Source organism: Antedon mediterranea, chromosome 9 (assembly GCF_964355755.1).
Source record: "Antedon mediterranea chromosome 9, ecAntMedi1.1, whole genome shotgun sequence".
Taxonomy (NCBI): Eukaryota; Metazoa; Echinodermata; class Crinoidea; order Comatulida; family Antedonidae; genus Antedon; species Antedon mediterranea.
The window spans coordinates 6,231,986-6,248,361 of NC_092678.1; the positions used below are offsets into that span (position 1 = coordinate 6,231,986).

General features: G+C 34.1%; 1 protein-coding gene across 2 annotated transcripts in view; it reads right to left on the bottom strand.

The window, feature by feature from the left end:
- The window catches only part of LOC140058868 (leucine-rich repeat serine/threonine-protein kinase 2-like), a 40,780-nt gene extending 24,923 nt beyond the window's left edge, over nucleotides 1-15,857 (bottom strand). For both annotated transcript variants that reach the window (XM_072104637.1, XM_072104635.1), the window contains exons 1-22: nucleotides 15,497-15,857; nucleotides 15,194-15,313; nucleotides 14,799-14,898; nucleotides 14,433-14,531; nucleotides 13,338-13,577; nucleotides 12,429-12,527; nucleotides 11,612-11,764; nucleotides 11,110-11,310; nucleotides 9,622-9,717; nucleotides 8,832-9,049; nucleotides 8,230-8,340; nucleotides 7,249-7,385; nucleotides 6,176-6,327; nucleotides 5,399-5,519; nucleotides 5,108-5,219; nucleotides 4,731-4,805; nucleotides 4,501-4,611; nucleotides 4,054-4,292; nucleotides 3,641-3,761; nucleotides 1,569-1,698; nucleotides 749-908; nucleotides 188-242 (exon numbers count right to left, since the gene is read on the bottom strand). In XM_072104637.1, the coding sequence (XP_071960738.1) occupies nucleotides 188-242; nucleotides 749-908; nucleotides 1,569-1,698; nucleotides 3,641-3,761; nucleotides 4,054-4,292; nucleotides 4,501-4,611; nucleotides 4,731-4,805; nucleotides 5,108-5,219; nucleotides 5,399-5,519; nucleotides 6,176-6,327; nucleotides 7,249-7,385; nucleotides 8,230-8,340; nucleotides 8,832-9,049; nucleotides 9,622-9,717; nucleotides 11,110-11,310; nucleotides 11,612-11,764; nucleotides 12,429-12,527; nucleotides 13,338-13,577; nucleotides 14,433-14,531; nucleotides 14,799-14,898; nucleotides 15,194-15,313; nucleotides 15,497-15,628 (2,982 nt within the window). In that variant the 5' untranslated portion in view covers nucleotides 15,629-15,857. The remainder of the gene's footprint in view (nucleotides 1-187; nucleotides 243-748; nucleotides 909-1,568; nucleotides 1,699-3,640; nucleotides 3,762-4,053; nucleotides 4,293-4,500; nucleotides 4,612-4,730; nucleotides 4,806-5,107; nucleotides 5,220-5,398; nucleotides 5,520-6,175; nucleotides 6,328-7,248; nucleotides 7,386-8,229; nucleotides 8,341-8,831; nucleotides 9,050-9,621; nucleotides 9,718-11,109; nucleotides 11,311-11,611; nucleotides 11,765-12,428; nucleotides 12,528-13,337; nucleotides 13,578-14,432; nucleotides 14,532-14,798; nucleotides 14,899-15,193; nucleotides 15,314-15,496) is intronic.
- Nucleotides 15,858-16,376: the final 519 nt, after the last annotated feature.

A 16,376-nucleotide genomic window follows, 5' to 3' on the forward strand; every position in this document is an offset into this window, starting at 1 on the left:
ACTTGTAAAGCTTGGGCTATCAAACAAACTTGACAAAAAAAGTGTGATGTTCCCAAATATGGTATTGATATTCCCAAATATGGTAGGCATATGACTTCATCATGTCCATATATGGGCACATCACATAAAGTTTTATAGTGTAGACAGAGCTTTATGAATAAGAATAGAAAAAAATAATGGAACTTACTAAGTAGCTGTCTGGAATCATTTGACCAAGGATTGGTTTCCCTCGAATCTTCAAGCTTACAAATAAATAAGATTAAAAAACTAAAAACAAGTTAAAATAGGAACGGGTTTAATGTACTCATTGACAAGGACTTAACACATATGGCTTGTGTACACATTAAGAGCCTAGGGTTACCCTGATGCATTGGTCCATTTCAGCCCCTGTTGTATCACTATGTTGGGCTAACAACCCCACCAGTTGAATCACTTTGTTACAGAAACCAGCAAAAGTGCCCCTATGTCTCAGTGGGATAAAAAGCAACTAACAACTTAAGCTATGTCTACACTATCAAACTAGTTTGAAAAAAAAAAGTGTATATGGTATATTATGGTATTGATATTCCCAAATATGGTAGTGATGACATCATCATGTCCATATATGGGCACATCAAATTATTTTTTCACATAAAGTTTGATAGTGTAAACAGAGCTTTAGAAAGATATACTGTGTTTGGAAATACTATAGTAGACTTATAGGATTATTAGGTAAAAAAATTAGATACACGTTCATTTTTAATCTTACCTTTCGATAACCTTCACAATACGTCTACGTAGGTGTTCTATGGATTCATTCTCAGCAGTGTTTGATACTTCAACGTATTCATGGATTTGTGGGTATCCTCGTGTGGAGCAGACTTCTCTGATGTGCTTGTTAATGTTCGCTAGGATTTGTTGATGTTGATCTATTGGATGGTACAAACTCATTTATAGTTGGAAATTTATCAACGTCAAAGACAGAAAATAATGGAAGCAACTGGAGAGGTGCAGGTAATTTTGAAAGAATTGAGGGACAGGAGGTCATTTTAAAAGAATGGAGGGACAGGTCATTTTGAAAGAAAGGAGGGACAGGAGGTCATTTTAAAAGAATGGAGGGACAGGAGGTCATTTTGAAAGAATGGAGGGACAGGTCATTTTGAATGAAAAGAGGGACAGGAGGTCATTTTAAAAGAATGGAGGGACAGGTCATTTTGAAAGAAAGGAGGGTCAGGAGGTCATTTTGAAAGAATGGAGGGACAGGAGGTCATTTTGAAAGAATGGAGGGACAGGTCATTTTGAAAGAAAGGAGGGACAGGAGGTCATTTTGAAAGAATGGAGGGACAGGAGGTCATTTTGAAAGAATGGAGGGACAGGTTGACCAGATGAATGACCAACCAAGAAACAGCACAAGAAAAAGACAAAAACGTAGTTGGAGAGGACAAGGGCAAGAGCAGCAGAGAACAGATGAGATGATGATGATGATTGATGATGATCATGATGATTGATGATAATGATAATGAAAACAAAATACCATCAAAAACATAGCAATAAATGTTTAATGTTAAATAACAAAATAACATATTTACCCTTTGGAACTTTATCCTTATGAGTGCCAACTAGTATGACGGGGCATGACGGTGCCAGCGCTTGTATGGTTAGCAGCCAGGGCCGAATCGTGTTAATCTCACTAACCCCTTTGCTCAAATCAAATACAACCTGAAAAACAAGGTAAATAAAAAGGATTTAATATAGCATAAAGCTATGTCTACACTATCAAACTAGTTTGACAAAAAAGTGTGATGTGCCCAAATATGGTAGTGATATGCCTAAATATTTCAACTTTCAACTTTACTTTATTCACATCATCATACATAAATAGTACAATACAATAAAATGTATGTGTGTGTGAAAAGGAGCCAAAAAATAGCTTTCGCTAATCAAGGTTTGACTCCTGTCACAAAAAATAAATTAGTCATAATGCATACATTTTCATCTATCAACAATAATTCAATAAGAAAGAAACAGCAACTATATGAAAGAAATAACGTAAACAAGGGCTAACATTAATATTTTTGTAAAAGTAAACATTTAACTTCATTTATAAATTTAAATCTAGAAGAGGTACATTTTATAACTAAGGGTAAATTATTCCAAAGTTGAGCTCCATTAAAAGAAATTCTAAATTTACCAGCATCTGTGCGAGCTTTCGGAATTGCAAAATTATATCTATTACTAAATCTGGTACTAGCATTATGTGTAATTAAATAAAAGTATTCCATTGTTTGATGTGGTGTTTTGCCGTTAATTTGGTCATGAACAAACTTAACTATACTTAATTCGAACAACTTAAAAACGTCTAAAATACCCAGATCTTTAAATAATGGAGAAGATGGAGCCATAAAATCAGAGAAAGTTATACATCTAAGACACATTTTTTGGACAAGTAAAATAGGATAAAGATGGGACTTATACGTGCTACCCCAGACTTCTAAACCATAAGTAATATTTGATTGAATAAATGATTTATAAAGCATAAGTAAAATATTACGGGGTACAATATGGCGTAAACTAAACAGAATTCCAGATTTCTTTTTTATCCTATTTTTAATAAAGTTTATATGGCTCTTCCATGTGATGTGTTTATCTAATTTAACACCTAAAAACTGAATTTCATTGACTTCTTTAATCATAACATGTTTGTAATAAATATTGTTTGATTTATTAATAGTTTTATATCGGTTACAAAAAATAATATAATTAGTTTTAACTAAATTAACAGTTAATTTATTAGCGTCACACCAGTTTGATATTTTTTTTAAATGATGATTTACCATAGACAAATCAATATTACTGCCTGCAAAATTGTGATATAAGGTAGTGTCGTCAGCAAATAAACGATATTCAAAAAAACTGGAAGAATTTGGTAAATCATTAATATAGATTAGAAAAAGGGTGGGTCCAAGAACCGAGCCTTGTGGAACACCGCATTGAATTGATAACTGATCGGAGCTTTGACCGTTCGAAAAAACAAATTGGGATCTATTTTTTAAATAATCAGTAAACAAAAGTAACGGTTGCCCTCTAATACCATAATAATATAATTTGGATAACAAAATTTGGTGATTAATTGTATCGAAGGCTTTAGAAAAATCAATAAATATACCTAGTGAAGACTTATTATTATCAACTTGATAAAGAAAATTATTAATTAGATTAATTAGGGATAATTTTGTACTATATTTTTCACGAAAACCGTACTGGTGTTTAAAGAACAAATTATATTTTTCAAAGAAGATAATAAGTCTGTTATTGATAATTCTTTCAAAAATTTTACTAAATAAAGGCAAAATGGAAATTGGACGATAATTACCGGGGTTATATTACCTTTCTTAAATAGAGGTATTACTTTTGCTACTTTCAAAGCAGTGGGGAAACGACTATGTGTAAATGATAAATTAATAATGTAGGATAGCGGCATTGCAATGCAATATGGTAGTGATATGACATCATCCTGTCCATCACAATTAAATTTGATAATGTAGACAGAGCTTTAAGTTTAAAAGACAACATTTTGAGGAGGAGTTTGATTATACTTTGCTGTCTCGCAGTTGTCTCTTTAGTAGTTTAATAGTACAGTATCTCTATGGTAGTTACTCACTAAATAAAGAGCTCTACCCGTCAAGAAACAGGGGTGTGTACTGTAGAAGTCCTCCTGACCGGCAAAATCCCAAGTACTCAACAAAAAGTCAACAGGCTTACGATCGTGTTTAACCGTTATCCTAGAAAACAAAATGATTACATTCAATACAATAATATATCATTTGTTTTTAATGTATTACCACAATATGCAGTCAACTCTCCCAATACTGGAGACCTTTGGGCTGACCTAATATGTCTGGTTTTCTGGAAAGTCTGGTATTCAGAATGTGTTTTTAATGTTAAAAATGTGTTTGGGACCTTTCGAGAAAAGTCTTTTGGGAGAGGTTTCGTCTGGTATTGGAAGAGTTGACTGTAAGATGATGATGCTTTATGTATTTCAAGTTCCCATAGATAACTTTAAAATTAACTTACGTCCATTCCCTTACGTTAACACCAACTGTTGCTATGTTGGAATTCCGTGAGATTTTTTCTCTTTGAAGACGTCGTATCAACGTTGTCTTTCCACGACCTCCGTAGCCAACCAGCATTAATTTCATCCGGTTGTAGGGTACAGCTCTTTTCAATCTCTGATGCAAGAAGGTCACTATATCTTTCGTTCTACCCCTCAGAATGGCTGGAGGCAAGTCTAATCTTAAGCCATCAAGAGGTAACTGTAAAAACCATTTTAAAATATCCATAAATTATCATATTGTACTCTGTTGACTACTCATAAAAATTCATAATTTAAAGTTGATTCTAGTATAGTTTATAGTGCCAAGGCCAACTCAAGATTTCCTAGGCTGCTCCCACTACCACTAACCATTAGGAAAGAAATCCCTAGCCTAAATGAAACTTTTCGTCAAATAGATCAGTTCTTACCTCCCATAATCTATTCAGTTTCCCAAGTTCATCAGGCAATGTTGTCAACTCTTTGTTTCGGCTCAGGTCAAGGGTCGTTAACGATGTCAGTTGTCCCAATTCTTTAGGTACCTTCCAAGTATATTTAAAAAAAATAGTAAATGCTTAAAAAGTTTTTGAAAAAGTGCTTGGACAGGGGTGAAACTAAATATTTTAGGTGGAGGTAGACAAATTTCCATGAAAAAACCCACCTGTCTCAGTTCATTATTTCTTAAGCTCAATCGCTCCAACATTTGCCAACTTCTGATACTATCCCCAAGATTCAACTAACAAGTAAAAATAAACACAATCAACGCATATTTACATACTATGAGGCATATATTATATACAAATAATGGATGTTATTATAACACACCTACTTTTATTAAATTTATCCAAATCATTGAAAAATGCTAGGCCAGGAAGCTAGGCCATTACAATAGGCAGTAGTTCAACTTCAGACGCAGAGTGGAACAGTTATAGAGATGGCGAGCACAACAAGTTGATGTCCGAATACGATCATTCAACAATGTAGCGTGGCAAAAATTCTCAAAATGTTAGTTAGACAGAGCTTTACCACTGTACATACCTTTCGTATAGAATTATCTGCAAATAGTAGTTCTCTTAGTGACTGACTTTTCCAGCACGATGGTTCAGGTAAAACAGATAGATGGTTGGCACTTAAATCTACGCTTCTCACCCTAGAGATATGAATAATCATTAGAGGGTGTTCATTCATCACTATGACCCAATGTGTCCAATTTGAACAGTCAAAGGTCAACTTACAGTAAGTTAGAATTATGTCAACCTTTGGTATCTGAATGGTTCGGTATTGTGAGATGAAGGTATGTACAAACAAAGATCTACAAAAACAAATTACCATGGCAATTTAAGCAGGAATCTTGGAATGTAAGGATGCACGTTTGTGGCGAGATTGTTCCTTGCGAGCTTCACGGTCGTTAGTTGGTTCATGAAACTGCCAAGATCATCAGGAAGTGTTGCTGTGGAAAACAAAGTATTGATAACCTATACTCTCTCACTTTATTTATTTTTAATTCACATCTAGTATCATTCATACATATACAGTATATAATTGATGGCAATATGCCACTGCGTTGCATTGCTAGTGGGAACCACGCTTTAGGGACCATGTCAAAATAATTCTACATTTTCTTTACTCTTAAAACTGTTTATGTAATTTCATAGCAAGCTTTTTTCTGGGTAATCATACACACTGCCTTGAAAACTTCTACAGCAACTGCAGTAGAATCATTTTTAAATGATCCCTAATATTTGGTTTCCACTACGACATAACGAAAGAACGTAAAGAGATGGATTATCCAAACTGTTGCTTTTCAATGGTCAAATCTCTTGTGTTACATCCCAGTGGGAACCAATCTTAAGGATCTTGCACTTAATTTTTAGATTCTGTTTTTGCAAGAACCTTTATAGCTCTGTCTACACTATCAAACTTTATGTGACAAAAAAATGTGATATGCCTATATATGGACATGATGATGATGTCATATCATTACCATATTTGGGCATATCACTACCATATTTGGTTACATCCTACTTTTTTTGTCAAACTAGTTTGATAGTGTAGAAAAAGCTTTACAAAAACCACAAAATATGTTTCATTTAAATATTTACTTACTAAGTTGGTTATCAGAAACATGCAGTGTTTCCAGCATTTTTGTGTGTAGCAGAAACTTATTTGGCAGTTCAGTCAAAGAATTTCTACACAGTTTCAGTAGCCTAAGATGTGGCAGGTACAACGGTTGGTCTGGAAGATGTGCCAAGTTATTGCTGCAAAATGTAAATACGTATATCTTAATATAGTAACTACTTACTTTACAGAATCGTCGCAGAGAGGTGCATGTACTTCTCTGCCTAGGCTACCTTGGAAATACACATCACAAGATTTCTTCATTCGTTTCTATTCAGTGCAATTGCTTTATTTTTGCTAGATTCGTTGCCATTATGAGTTTCAAGTTAGAGGGGTTTTTGAGGAATTTTAAATCGTTTAAATGTTTCTGGGAAGGTCGTTCGCGGTCTTCCTTTCCCATATTTTAGATTCTATTGGGAAAGTTTATCTTCAATATTTTGCAGAACTGTTTTCTGTGGAAAGTCGTCTTTTCATGTGAAACCGTGTTATACCGTATAACCCCAGTATACTCATTTACACACAACACTGAGTCATCGCCTAAACAAGGGGTGATAGGCCTTTAATTGTAGTCGGTAATAGATCATTGATTTTTACAAATTTGGATAAACTATGCAAATTGTTCCACATTACACCAATATTTTATTAGCTTAAAAGTTATCTATTAAAATTTAGTCATCTTTATAGCACATGGTTTTAGATAAAAGAGTTTAAAACAATACCCTGTTGGACACACTAATAGTAACCAGGAATCCACAAAACTGTGTCTACACTACCAGACATTTTGTGAATGTGATGTGCCCATATATGGACACGATGACGTCATATCACTACCATATTTGGCCACATCACACTTTTTTGTTAAACCAGTTTAGAAAGAGCTTTAGTTTTCTCTCAAGTAGCCTTTCTTGCAAAATTATAAATACACAGAATTATGCTGACATACACCATGTATGTATTTCTCGTTGGTGTGCTGAATATGCTTTTAAAAACAAGTATAGTTTTAGTTAAGATGTTAAAGAAATGTAATTTTTTTTAATTTTGGAAAAGATTTAAATTCTTACCAGGCTAGATTTAGGACATGTAGAGCAGGTACAAAGTTGCAGAGCCAGGCAGGGAACAAGTCTATGCTGTTATTAGAAAGATTCAGCTCTCGTAAAGAAAAGCATGAATAGTCAGGTTGACTTCGTACATCTTTAATCTGAAAAAATACCGAAACTAAGATATTACAAAAATATCTATGTTTAATAGAAGACTGATCATTTCGAAACTAGAGGTAGGTACTCTTTGATTTGGGCAAGCTCAGCGTCCTGTTGTTAGATTGCTTTGGTAGTAGTAGGTTAGGCCTAGCCATTAAAAACATAGACCAAGGCAATCAAAAGCTATATTTTGTCAATTGGATATCCAAAATATTATTTGACTTTTTTGTATTTAGTAGATTAATTACATCTCGTTAGTGGAATTTCAATAATTCTGTACTTCTGCGCTTAATTTCCCGGACTTGATTTCAATATTGGGAGAACCACTGTAAAAATTGTTGAAAAATACAATAATTTATAAAGCTCTGTCTACACTATCAAACTTTATATGAAAAAAAATATGGCCATGATCATATCACTACCATATTTAAGCATATCACACTTTTTCGTCAAACTAGTTTGATAGTGTAGACAGAGCTTAGCTACCATTGTGAGAAGTGGCCGAGCGGTTAAGACAGTGGAACCGTAATCACGTAGCCATAACATCGGCAGGGGTTCGAGGCTCACTCACTCCATGGTTCTGGTGGTAGAACGAGTCTTCTCGGATAAGGACTATAAACCGTAGGTCCAGTGTACACAACTTGCTCGTGTGCACTTTAAAGAACCTAGTACATCTTTCGAGACGAGTAGGGGGTTACCCCGGTGTATTAGTACATCACAGCCACTGATCACCAACTGGGTCCTCTGGGAGATCAGTCTTTGACTGAAGAGGTCACCCAGTATAAAGATAAAACAAACAAACAAACAAACAAAGAAGCAACATATGGAGTCAATTACAATATATACCTTATTATGAGAGACATCTAATGTTTCTAGCTTACTGCAAGAAAACATGTGAGTTGGTAATTCCTTCAGCCGATTATTCCGCAGATCAAGATGTTTCAAATTTTTCAAAACCTATAAATAACAAATAAAATTGTTATTGTGTAGCACTTAAGTAAAATAATTAATAATAAATTAAATAAACAAATTACACAGTGTTTATTTTATTTTATAATTAATTTCTCCTTTAGTTTGAATTCCTATTTCTTATTTTTACAATGATTTGTCGTCTTTCTTAAGATTTGTTATGTACATTTAAGAAAGAAAGACAATAAATATTATTATATATATATATATATTAAGCTCTGTCTACACTATCAAACTAGTTTGACAATAAAAGAGTGAAAATATGGTAGTGATATGCTCAAATATGGTAGTGATATGACATCATCATGTCTTACTCTTTGTTATTGTTCTTTGGTGACTGAAAAAATAGTATTACAGTATTATGATGATTGTATTTATTGTTTGATATTTATTTGTTCCTGTTTATCATCAAAATAAATCTAACCAAATCATGATTATAAACCTGGTCAAAAACGTCAGATTAATTTTGAAAGACCTACCGATGATAATTGTAGAGGAAATACAACCAATGAATTATTGCTCAAATCCAATTTGTGCAGGCACAAAAAACATCTCAAAAGTTTTTGTTCCGCACGGATTAACGGTGTCAAACTGGGAATTCCATTTGACGAGAGATCAAGAAAATGGATCTTGCAGTCTAACGCAGCACGTTTTTCAGTGGCGGTCATGCAGGCGAGAGATCGTGAGCGAGGGCGTTCTAAAAATGTTGAGTGGGAATGATAGTTAAAATGTATACAAAAAAGAAAGCCATCTAGACAACAGCAAAATAATGCAAACAAAGTAGGAATATGCTATGATATCTATTTAAAAATTATTATTAGTATATAAATAAAATTAATAATAATATAACCATATAAATATGTAATCATTAAAAATACAGTACAGTTTAAAAAAATGAATAAATTAATGTCAATATGTTTTGATATTATAACCATATAATAAATCATTAAAGTACAAGTACAGTTTTAAATAATAAATTAATACGAAGATCGTTTAGAATATGCCTGTGTTGATACGCTCAATATATTGCTCAATGTATGCAGATGTAGTAGTTTGTGATTGCATAGTGAGTTCGGACTCAAACAAGAGTTTCTGATTGGCCATGCTATACAGCCATGATCAATAGACCTTCTCTCTATGATGGCTTGTATTTTGACCTGTGATTGTGTACGAGTTCATTCTCTACTTGTATTGTAATAACTCTATGGATGGAATAAAAAGTTGCAATGTGTTTTTATTGTATTTATTATTAGAATATCATAAACAAACCTGATTGTAGAGGTGTGCTAGTTGTAGGGGTAACAAATTCAACAATAATATCTGGCATTACTTCACAAACATCATCTGTTGGAGGCATCACCATTTCTATACACAAAATACAAAACTGACACATTAGAACCTCTATTAAGGGGACACCTTCAGGGACCTAACAAAGTATAGTCGTTATCTCGGTACCGTTCTATGCTCACCACCAGTAGGCTCACTTCATCAAGGCTTCTATGAATGGATGACGAGTTGGGAGAAGGAACGCTAGTAGACCAAACCCAGTACAATATTGAATATCAAAATGTGGCAGGCTATAGGCGCTTGACCTTTTACAAGATTGCCTAAAATTTATAATTTAAATCTACGATACTTAGTATTGTATATTATTACTCTTTGCTTTTCTTCCTTATATCTTATTCTTATTAACTCAAAATTATTTTTACTAACAAACATTACTATTTATATGCCTAGTGTGTAAACATTATTGATATAATTTCATTAAACATCCACATACAGTACAACTCTTCTTAACAATTTTTTCAATCTTCTATCAACTAAAAGTCGTAGTTAGTCATGTCTCGGGTCACATTCTATGGTCACCGTACAGATAGGCTACTACATCAGTACTTCTATGAATGGATGACTAGTTGGTGACAAGAACGCTAGTTGGTCATACCCAGTACCGTTTTGATTTTACGATCATTCGGGAAACCACCTCACGAAGTACCGTTTTGATTACGATCATGCGGGAAATTACCTCATGACCTTATATAAGGAGGGGTTCTATACAATCTGAATCTGAATTTACAATATGACATGTATTGTTAGTTTTGTGGTACACCATGTCTGTTTCCAAAAGGTATTTTTGAAGATTTCTTAACCTTTCAGTTCTACTGTATTCTGGAGAACAAGTTCAAGAGGAGAAATTATTCTTTTGCTTAAGTCAAGAGAGTTTATAAGTGCTTAAGTGAAAACTGAAGATTCATTTATTAAGTCAAGTTCTTTTTATCTTATGGAATGGATGGTCATGTCAAGATTTAAGAAAAGTATTTGCTTTGGTTAAATTTTGAAAATTGACTTAAGCAAACTCATTGACTTTTTCCAGAAGAAAGTTTGATAAAAAATTGACACTTATATCCTAGGTGAGCATGGTCTGAAACTGAAGTATCTGATTGGCCATGTTATGCAGCCATGTTCAATTAACTTCTCTATGATGGCCTGCTTTTAAAGCTGTGATTGTGTTAAAAACGTTGTCTACACTATCAAACTTTATATGACAAAAAAATGATATGTTCCCATATATGGACATGATGATGTCACTACCATATCACAAACTAGTTTGATAGTGTAGACAGAGCTCTAGAGTTGACTCTGTAGTTGCAATATACTAAGTCAATGTCCCCAATATTTCTTTTATTGAAATAAAAAGTGTTTTAGTGAAAACTAAACAACGCTTATAATCATTACCTTAACAATAAAGTGTGACAGTACCTTGTATAGAACATTCCAGAAGAGGCTCTTGCGAGCTCTTGGCAAAGAGTGACCTCTTCTCTGTTAATGACATTGATCGTCCAGTACTTCTTGGTGATATCGATGTAGATGATATCGAATTACGTCTGTACGGTGTCCTCCTAATGGAGTCACTTGATTCGTCGAGAGATGAAGAAGTTTGGGAGCATAGAATATCAGGAGCTTTAAAGTGCAAAATGGATTACTGCTAGTTTAATAATTCAATAACTGTAATAATAGTGTGTATAATTGTGTCTTTTTATTGGTTACATTTTGTATCATGTAATATTAGTGTTCAATATTCTCTGTCTACACTATCAAACTTTGTGTGACAAAAAAATGTGATATGCCCAAATATGGTATTGATATGCCCAAATACGGGTAGTGATATGATCATCATCATGTCCATATATGGTCACATCACATTTGTCACATAAAGTTTGATAGTGTAGACAGCTTGGTAATGTGATGTTGTATCACTTACATGTTTTACTAAGATGTAACCTAGGATCATCTGGATTCACTGGTAAGAAAGGGTTACTGTACGAACGATGAATACTTTGGAACGAAAAGTTAGATGATTGCGGAACCATCAACGAGTCTACCGATGGCTTACGACCAAGACTTCTTGTTGAAGCTGGAAGAAAAATTAACAATATTAAAATGTTAATTATCAACAACATTTATTCAACATTTAACAGCTTTATGGGTTAGATACACAGAAGCCAAAGTGGCTTGTCTTTGTAGTCTAAGCATAAAACATAGATGGACGCATTACATAACGAAAAAATGACATTTTGAGACAGAAAAAGAAAAAAACAAAGTGAGATTAAGCAAAATATTTACAACTCCATTGTGCAGTAGCAATAGTAGCTAGCAATATGTTTCAAATATCATCTTTTTAATATTGTACTTTAATATAGGGAGTGGTGTCCATTTTAAACAACTTAAATGGAATTCATTTTATTTTATATGACATAATATAAACTTTAACATTACTTAAAACAAACCAGCAAAAAATGCTGAATTGTCGTTTCAAGCTCCTTTGAGCTTTGTTCGACACGCTCTAAGCTTCAAAATGCTGGAGAAAAGAGCGGTTAAAATGGTCTCGAGTAACCTTCGACTTGATGCTGCTTCGGTTACTTTTAAGATATTGTAAAACTATTTTTTCTTCAACAAACTATGTTGACTGGGTCGCAAGAGACACCAACCAATTTATTACCGACTCAGCAAATCAAACAATGAATAAAAAACTGATAACCATTATTATAATTTTACGATATCCAAAAACTAAAACTCACATGTATTAAATGAATACTCCGTAGCTGATGACGCTCTTCTCATGCGCTTTTCAACTGAATTATTAGATCCCGGAAACCATATTTCATCGTTAAAAGATTCTAAACAGAAAAATTAAATAGTGTAGCATGAGTAATTATTTTCCATTTGATTAGCCAACATATATTAGGAATATCAAGAGCGAAAGTCGCTGTCCTCTAGAGAATTTGAAATCGATTTCACATGATAAACAAATATAATACAAAGTTTGAAAAAAGTAAAAAATCCGGACATTAAACTTGATTTGAATCCAGCCTAGAACCCAAAAGTTTTTTTCATTTCATAAAGACAGTTATTAACTTTTGTATTTGGTGGAAATTTCTTTACGGCCTTGTTTAAAAACACAATTGCAGTGTAAGTGTAACCGTACTCATTCATACGATTCTGTCATGTATGTATGTACTAGTACATCACAGCCACTGATCACCAACTGGGCCCTCTGGGAGACCAGTCTTTGACTGAAGAGGTTACCCAGTATAAATATATATTTCAATCAATCAATCTTGATGGCAATGATGTACGTAAAGTAGGCAAATAAAGTAATATTATTATTATTCTACATTTATATAAAAAAATGAGTGGAGTTGTGGATTGTTGTTATGATGCTTGGCTACCAATCTAAGGATCCTGGATTCAAGTTCTGTCATATGTTTATATGATTTTTCTAATGACAAATTAAAATCCAATCCTTGTAATAAAACTTTGTTTATGTTGAGCATATGTTTGTCTTGTGAACACCTTTAAAAATGATAGTGAATGAATTCACTTATGGTTATCCTTGGCAATTTGCCTAAATATATAAAAAAAAAACAAACAAACATAAAAACATAATTTTCTCAGAATGTGAGTTAATGTTAGCGAATGTATTTTACCGTCTCCTGAACTCAAATATCCAAATGATGATGATCTTCTTGACCCTCCATCGGTGCTGTCCTCCACAAACTTTGCACCCCGTAACTGTGTGCCCCTCGGAATGACCTTAGAACGCAAGTTGCCATCAGTTCTAGCTAGAAGTGTTTTGCGGATCTGTCGCTGTTCACGGTTTTTCTTTGTCGTAATAATACGCTGCGCCATTGCTGATCCTCCATCAACTTCAGTTGTATCTGAAAGCCCTACAAAAAACAAAAATAGTAAACTTCAATATTTTTGATTAGTTTAATTGGTTTAAGACAAGGACACTGCAAGTGAGAAGCCAAGCAGTGAAACCGTAATACCTTTCCATATTAACACTCACTCGTAGAACGAGTCTTCTCAGATAAGGACTATAAACCATAGGTCCAGTGTACACATCTGGCTCATGTGCACTTTAAAGAACCTAGTACATCTTTCGAGATGAGTAGGGGGTTACCCCAGTGAACTAGTACACACACAGCCACTGTCACATAGACTCCTCAAGAGGGCCCCTTGATTGTCAGCATGTGCTGTTTAGGGTCACCCTCTATAAATAATGTAAAATTTAAAAAAAAACATCCATGAAATCGACACATAGCAAAGGATTGAAAATCAGAGGTCCAGTGCACACATCTCTCTCTTGTGCTCTTTAAAGAAAATACAGTAGTAAGTAGCACAGACAGAGTAGGTGGTTACCCCGGTGAACTGTATCAATTTTAGCCACTGTTATTGTATCAGTCTAACAACCGTACCAGCTGAATCACTCTATCAAGGAAACCAAATGGGCCAATGTAGAGGAGGATGCAGTAGGTGACAGCAGGACCATGCACCCCGCTTTTGACAGCTAAACCTTTTTGATAGACTATTGATATTAATTGTTAATAGTCATTTAAGAAATACTTGATCTGCCCCTGCAATGTCCCAACATACAAATATATACATGTGTTTGTAGGCTGGGTAACGTATCAATTTGTTTTTTAGGCTTAAATACATTTGTAATTTTAATGATTTTAATTCTCACACTCACATGTGAAACAGATTACCAAATAGATATAATATAACAGACTATAACATACCAGAATCTTCTGCTAATTCAATGGCTGAATAGAACGTATCATAAAACCACTGAGTATAAAGCTCACCTAACTGCAGTCCGCTCCATGTCACAATACCAGCTAAAAAAATAAAAAACACTCATAAATTCATTCAAATTTTAAAATAATAACATTTACTGTATGTGACTGAGGTAACCCCATAAATATTGCGCTCCCGAGGGTGTTCCTAAAAGGGGGTTGTATAATACTGTATAGTGTTTATTACCCATTCAAGTGAGAATTTAACGTTTTGCAGAGAAAAGGCACTACCCTTCCCAATACCCTTTTGTTTCTTCTAGTGGAAAATCGGCTTTAGTAAGGTACTTTAAACATTTGAGTATAAACTACCTTTGATATCTAAGCCAATATGCATGAGCAGTAATCCAGTGATTTCATGGTCCTCCTCAGACAAACTTCTCTTCAAACAGCCTTGTAAATCATTTACTTGCTATAACATAGTGCAAAACATTTCACAAGTTTTAAGGAAATATACAAAGATAGTAATAAGTACATGAAATATGACATAAAGCAGATGAGGACATCTGTGAGAATGAGACAAATCTGCCCCAACTGAGATTCATAACTTGGAACCTTCTGCTTGATATGTGGTAACCACTGGGGCTTTCATGGTATTTTTCAAATTCAGTTGGATAGCATTTGCACCATCGGAACTATTTTCCTTGCATGTTTTATCATTACTAGTTGTTCATGGTAGAAATTTAACCAAATTCAAAGCTACTAACCTGCCTCAAAAGAAACCTAACCAGTTCAACATTGTGATTCTGAATCGCGTTGTTTATTGGCAGATTATTTTCTTCTCCGTGGTTAACATTTGCACCGAGTTGAACAAGTATCTCAACAGCCTTGAAAATTAAACATTTATATATTAAGCTCTGTTTACACTATCAACCAGTTTGTTTAAAAAAAAAGTGTGATGTGCCCAAATATGGTAGGGATATGCCCAAATATGGTAGTGATATGACATCAAAAATGTTAAAAGTTAAAATTTGGACAAAAATTATAATAGGTTCAATATACTGTAGTACCTTCAGTTGGTTTTCACTGCAAGCAAAGTTGAGAATTTCATTTTTAAAACAGCTTAATATTCCCAAACATTCACAGGCCACCTCTACTATTTCTGAAACGAAACAATAAAAAAATATACAATACAAATTCATTCTTAAGTCTACACTATCAAACTAGTTTGACAAAAACGTGTGATGTGCCCAAATATGGTAGTGTAGACTTGCTCCAAGTCTGTATTTATTGTTTTTTTTATGTCATTCCACACGTCGTCGTTTTGATTTTTGTCTGAAAATACAGACTTGTGAAACACGTATAGAAATCGATTTGCAGACCGCAAACATCCAATAAGAATGACGTAGGTTATCATACCGTATTTGGCTATATGGGGCGGGCGGTATGTAAATATGGATTTCGAACCAGCCAATGATCATTTTGTTTAAAAATCGAGTACGTACAGTGCTAAATGTACGATCGAGACTGCTGAACTGTTGAAATATAAAATCGTGTTGCCAAGTTGTTTTGTTTATTAATTGTCTAGGCCTCAACTCGTACGTAGGCCTATGACCTGCCATAAAACGTCAATAAGGTACATACCACCACCGGCACACAACAGAGCTAGTACATCACCACACAGACAGGACAGGCTAGGAGGACAGGGTCTGGGTGGGAATTAAATAATCTCCGCATAATAAATCCATTTAATGTTTGATTTGCGGAGAAGCTAGCCTATCATTATCAAGAAGAGTTTTCATGTTCTTGGAGAAAATCCCTTCAAATGTTTACCAGACTACTAGGCATATAAAATCATTTCTAGCCTTCAGAAACTTTCATCAATGTACAAAAGTACACACATGTGTATGTCTCCACACATTGTCTAAACGTAACATAGCGCATGTGCAT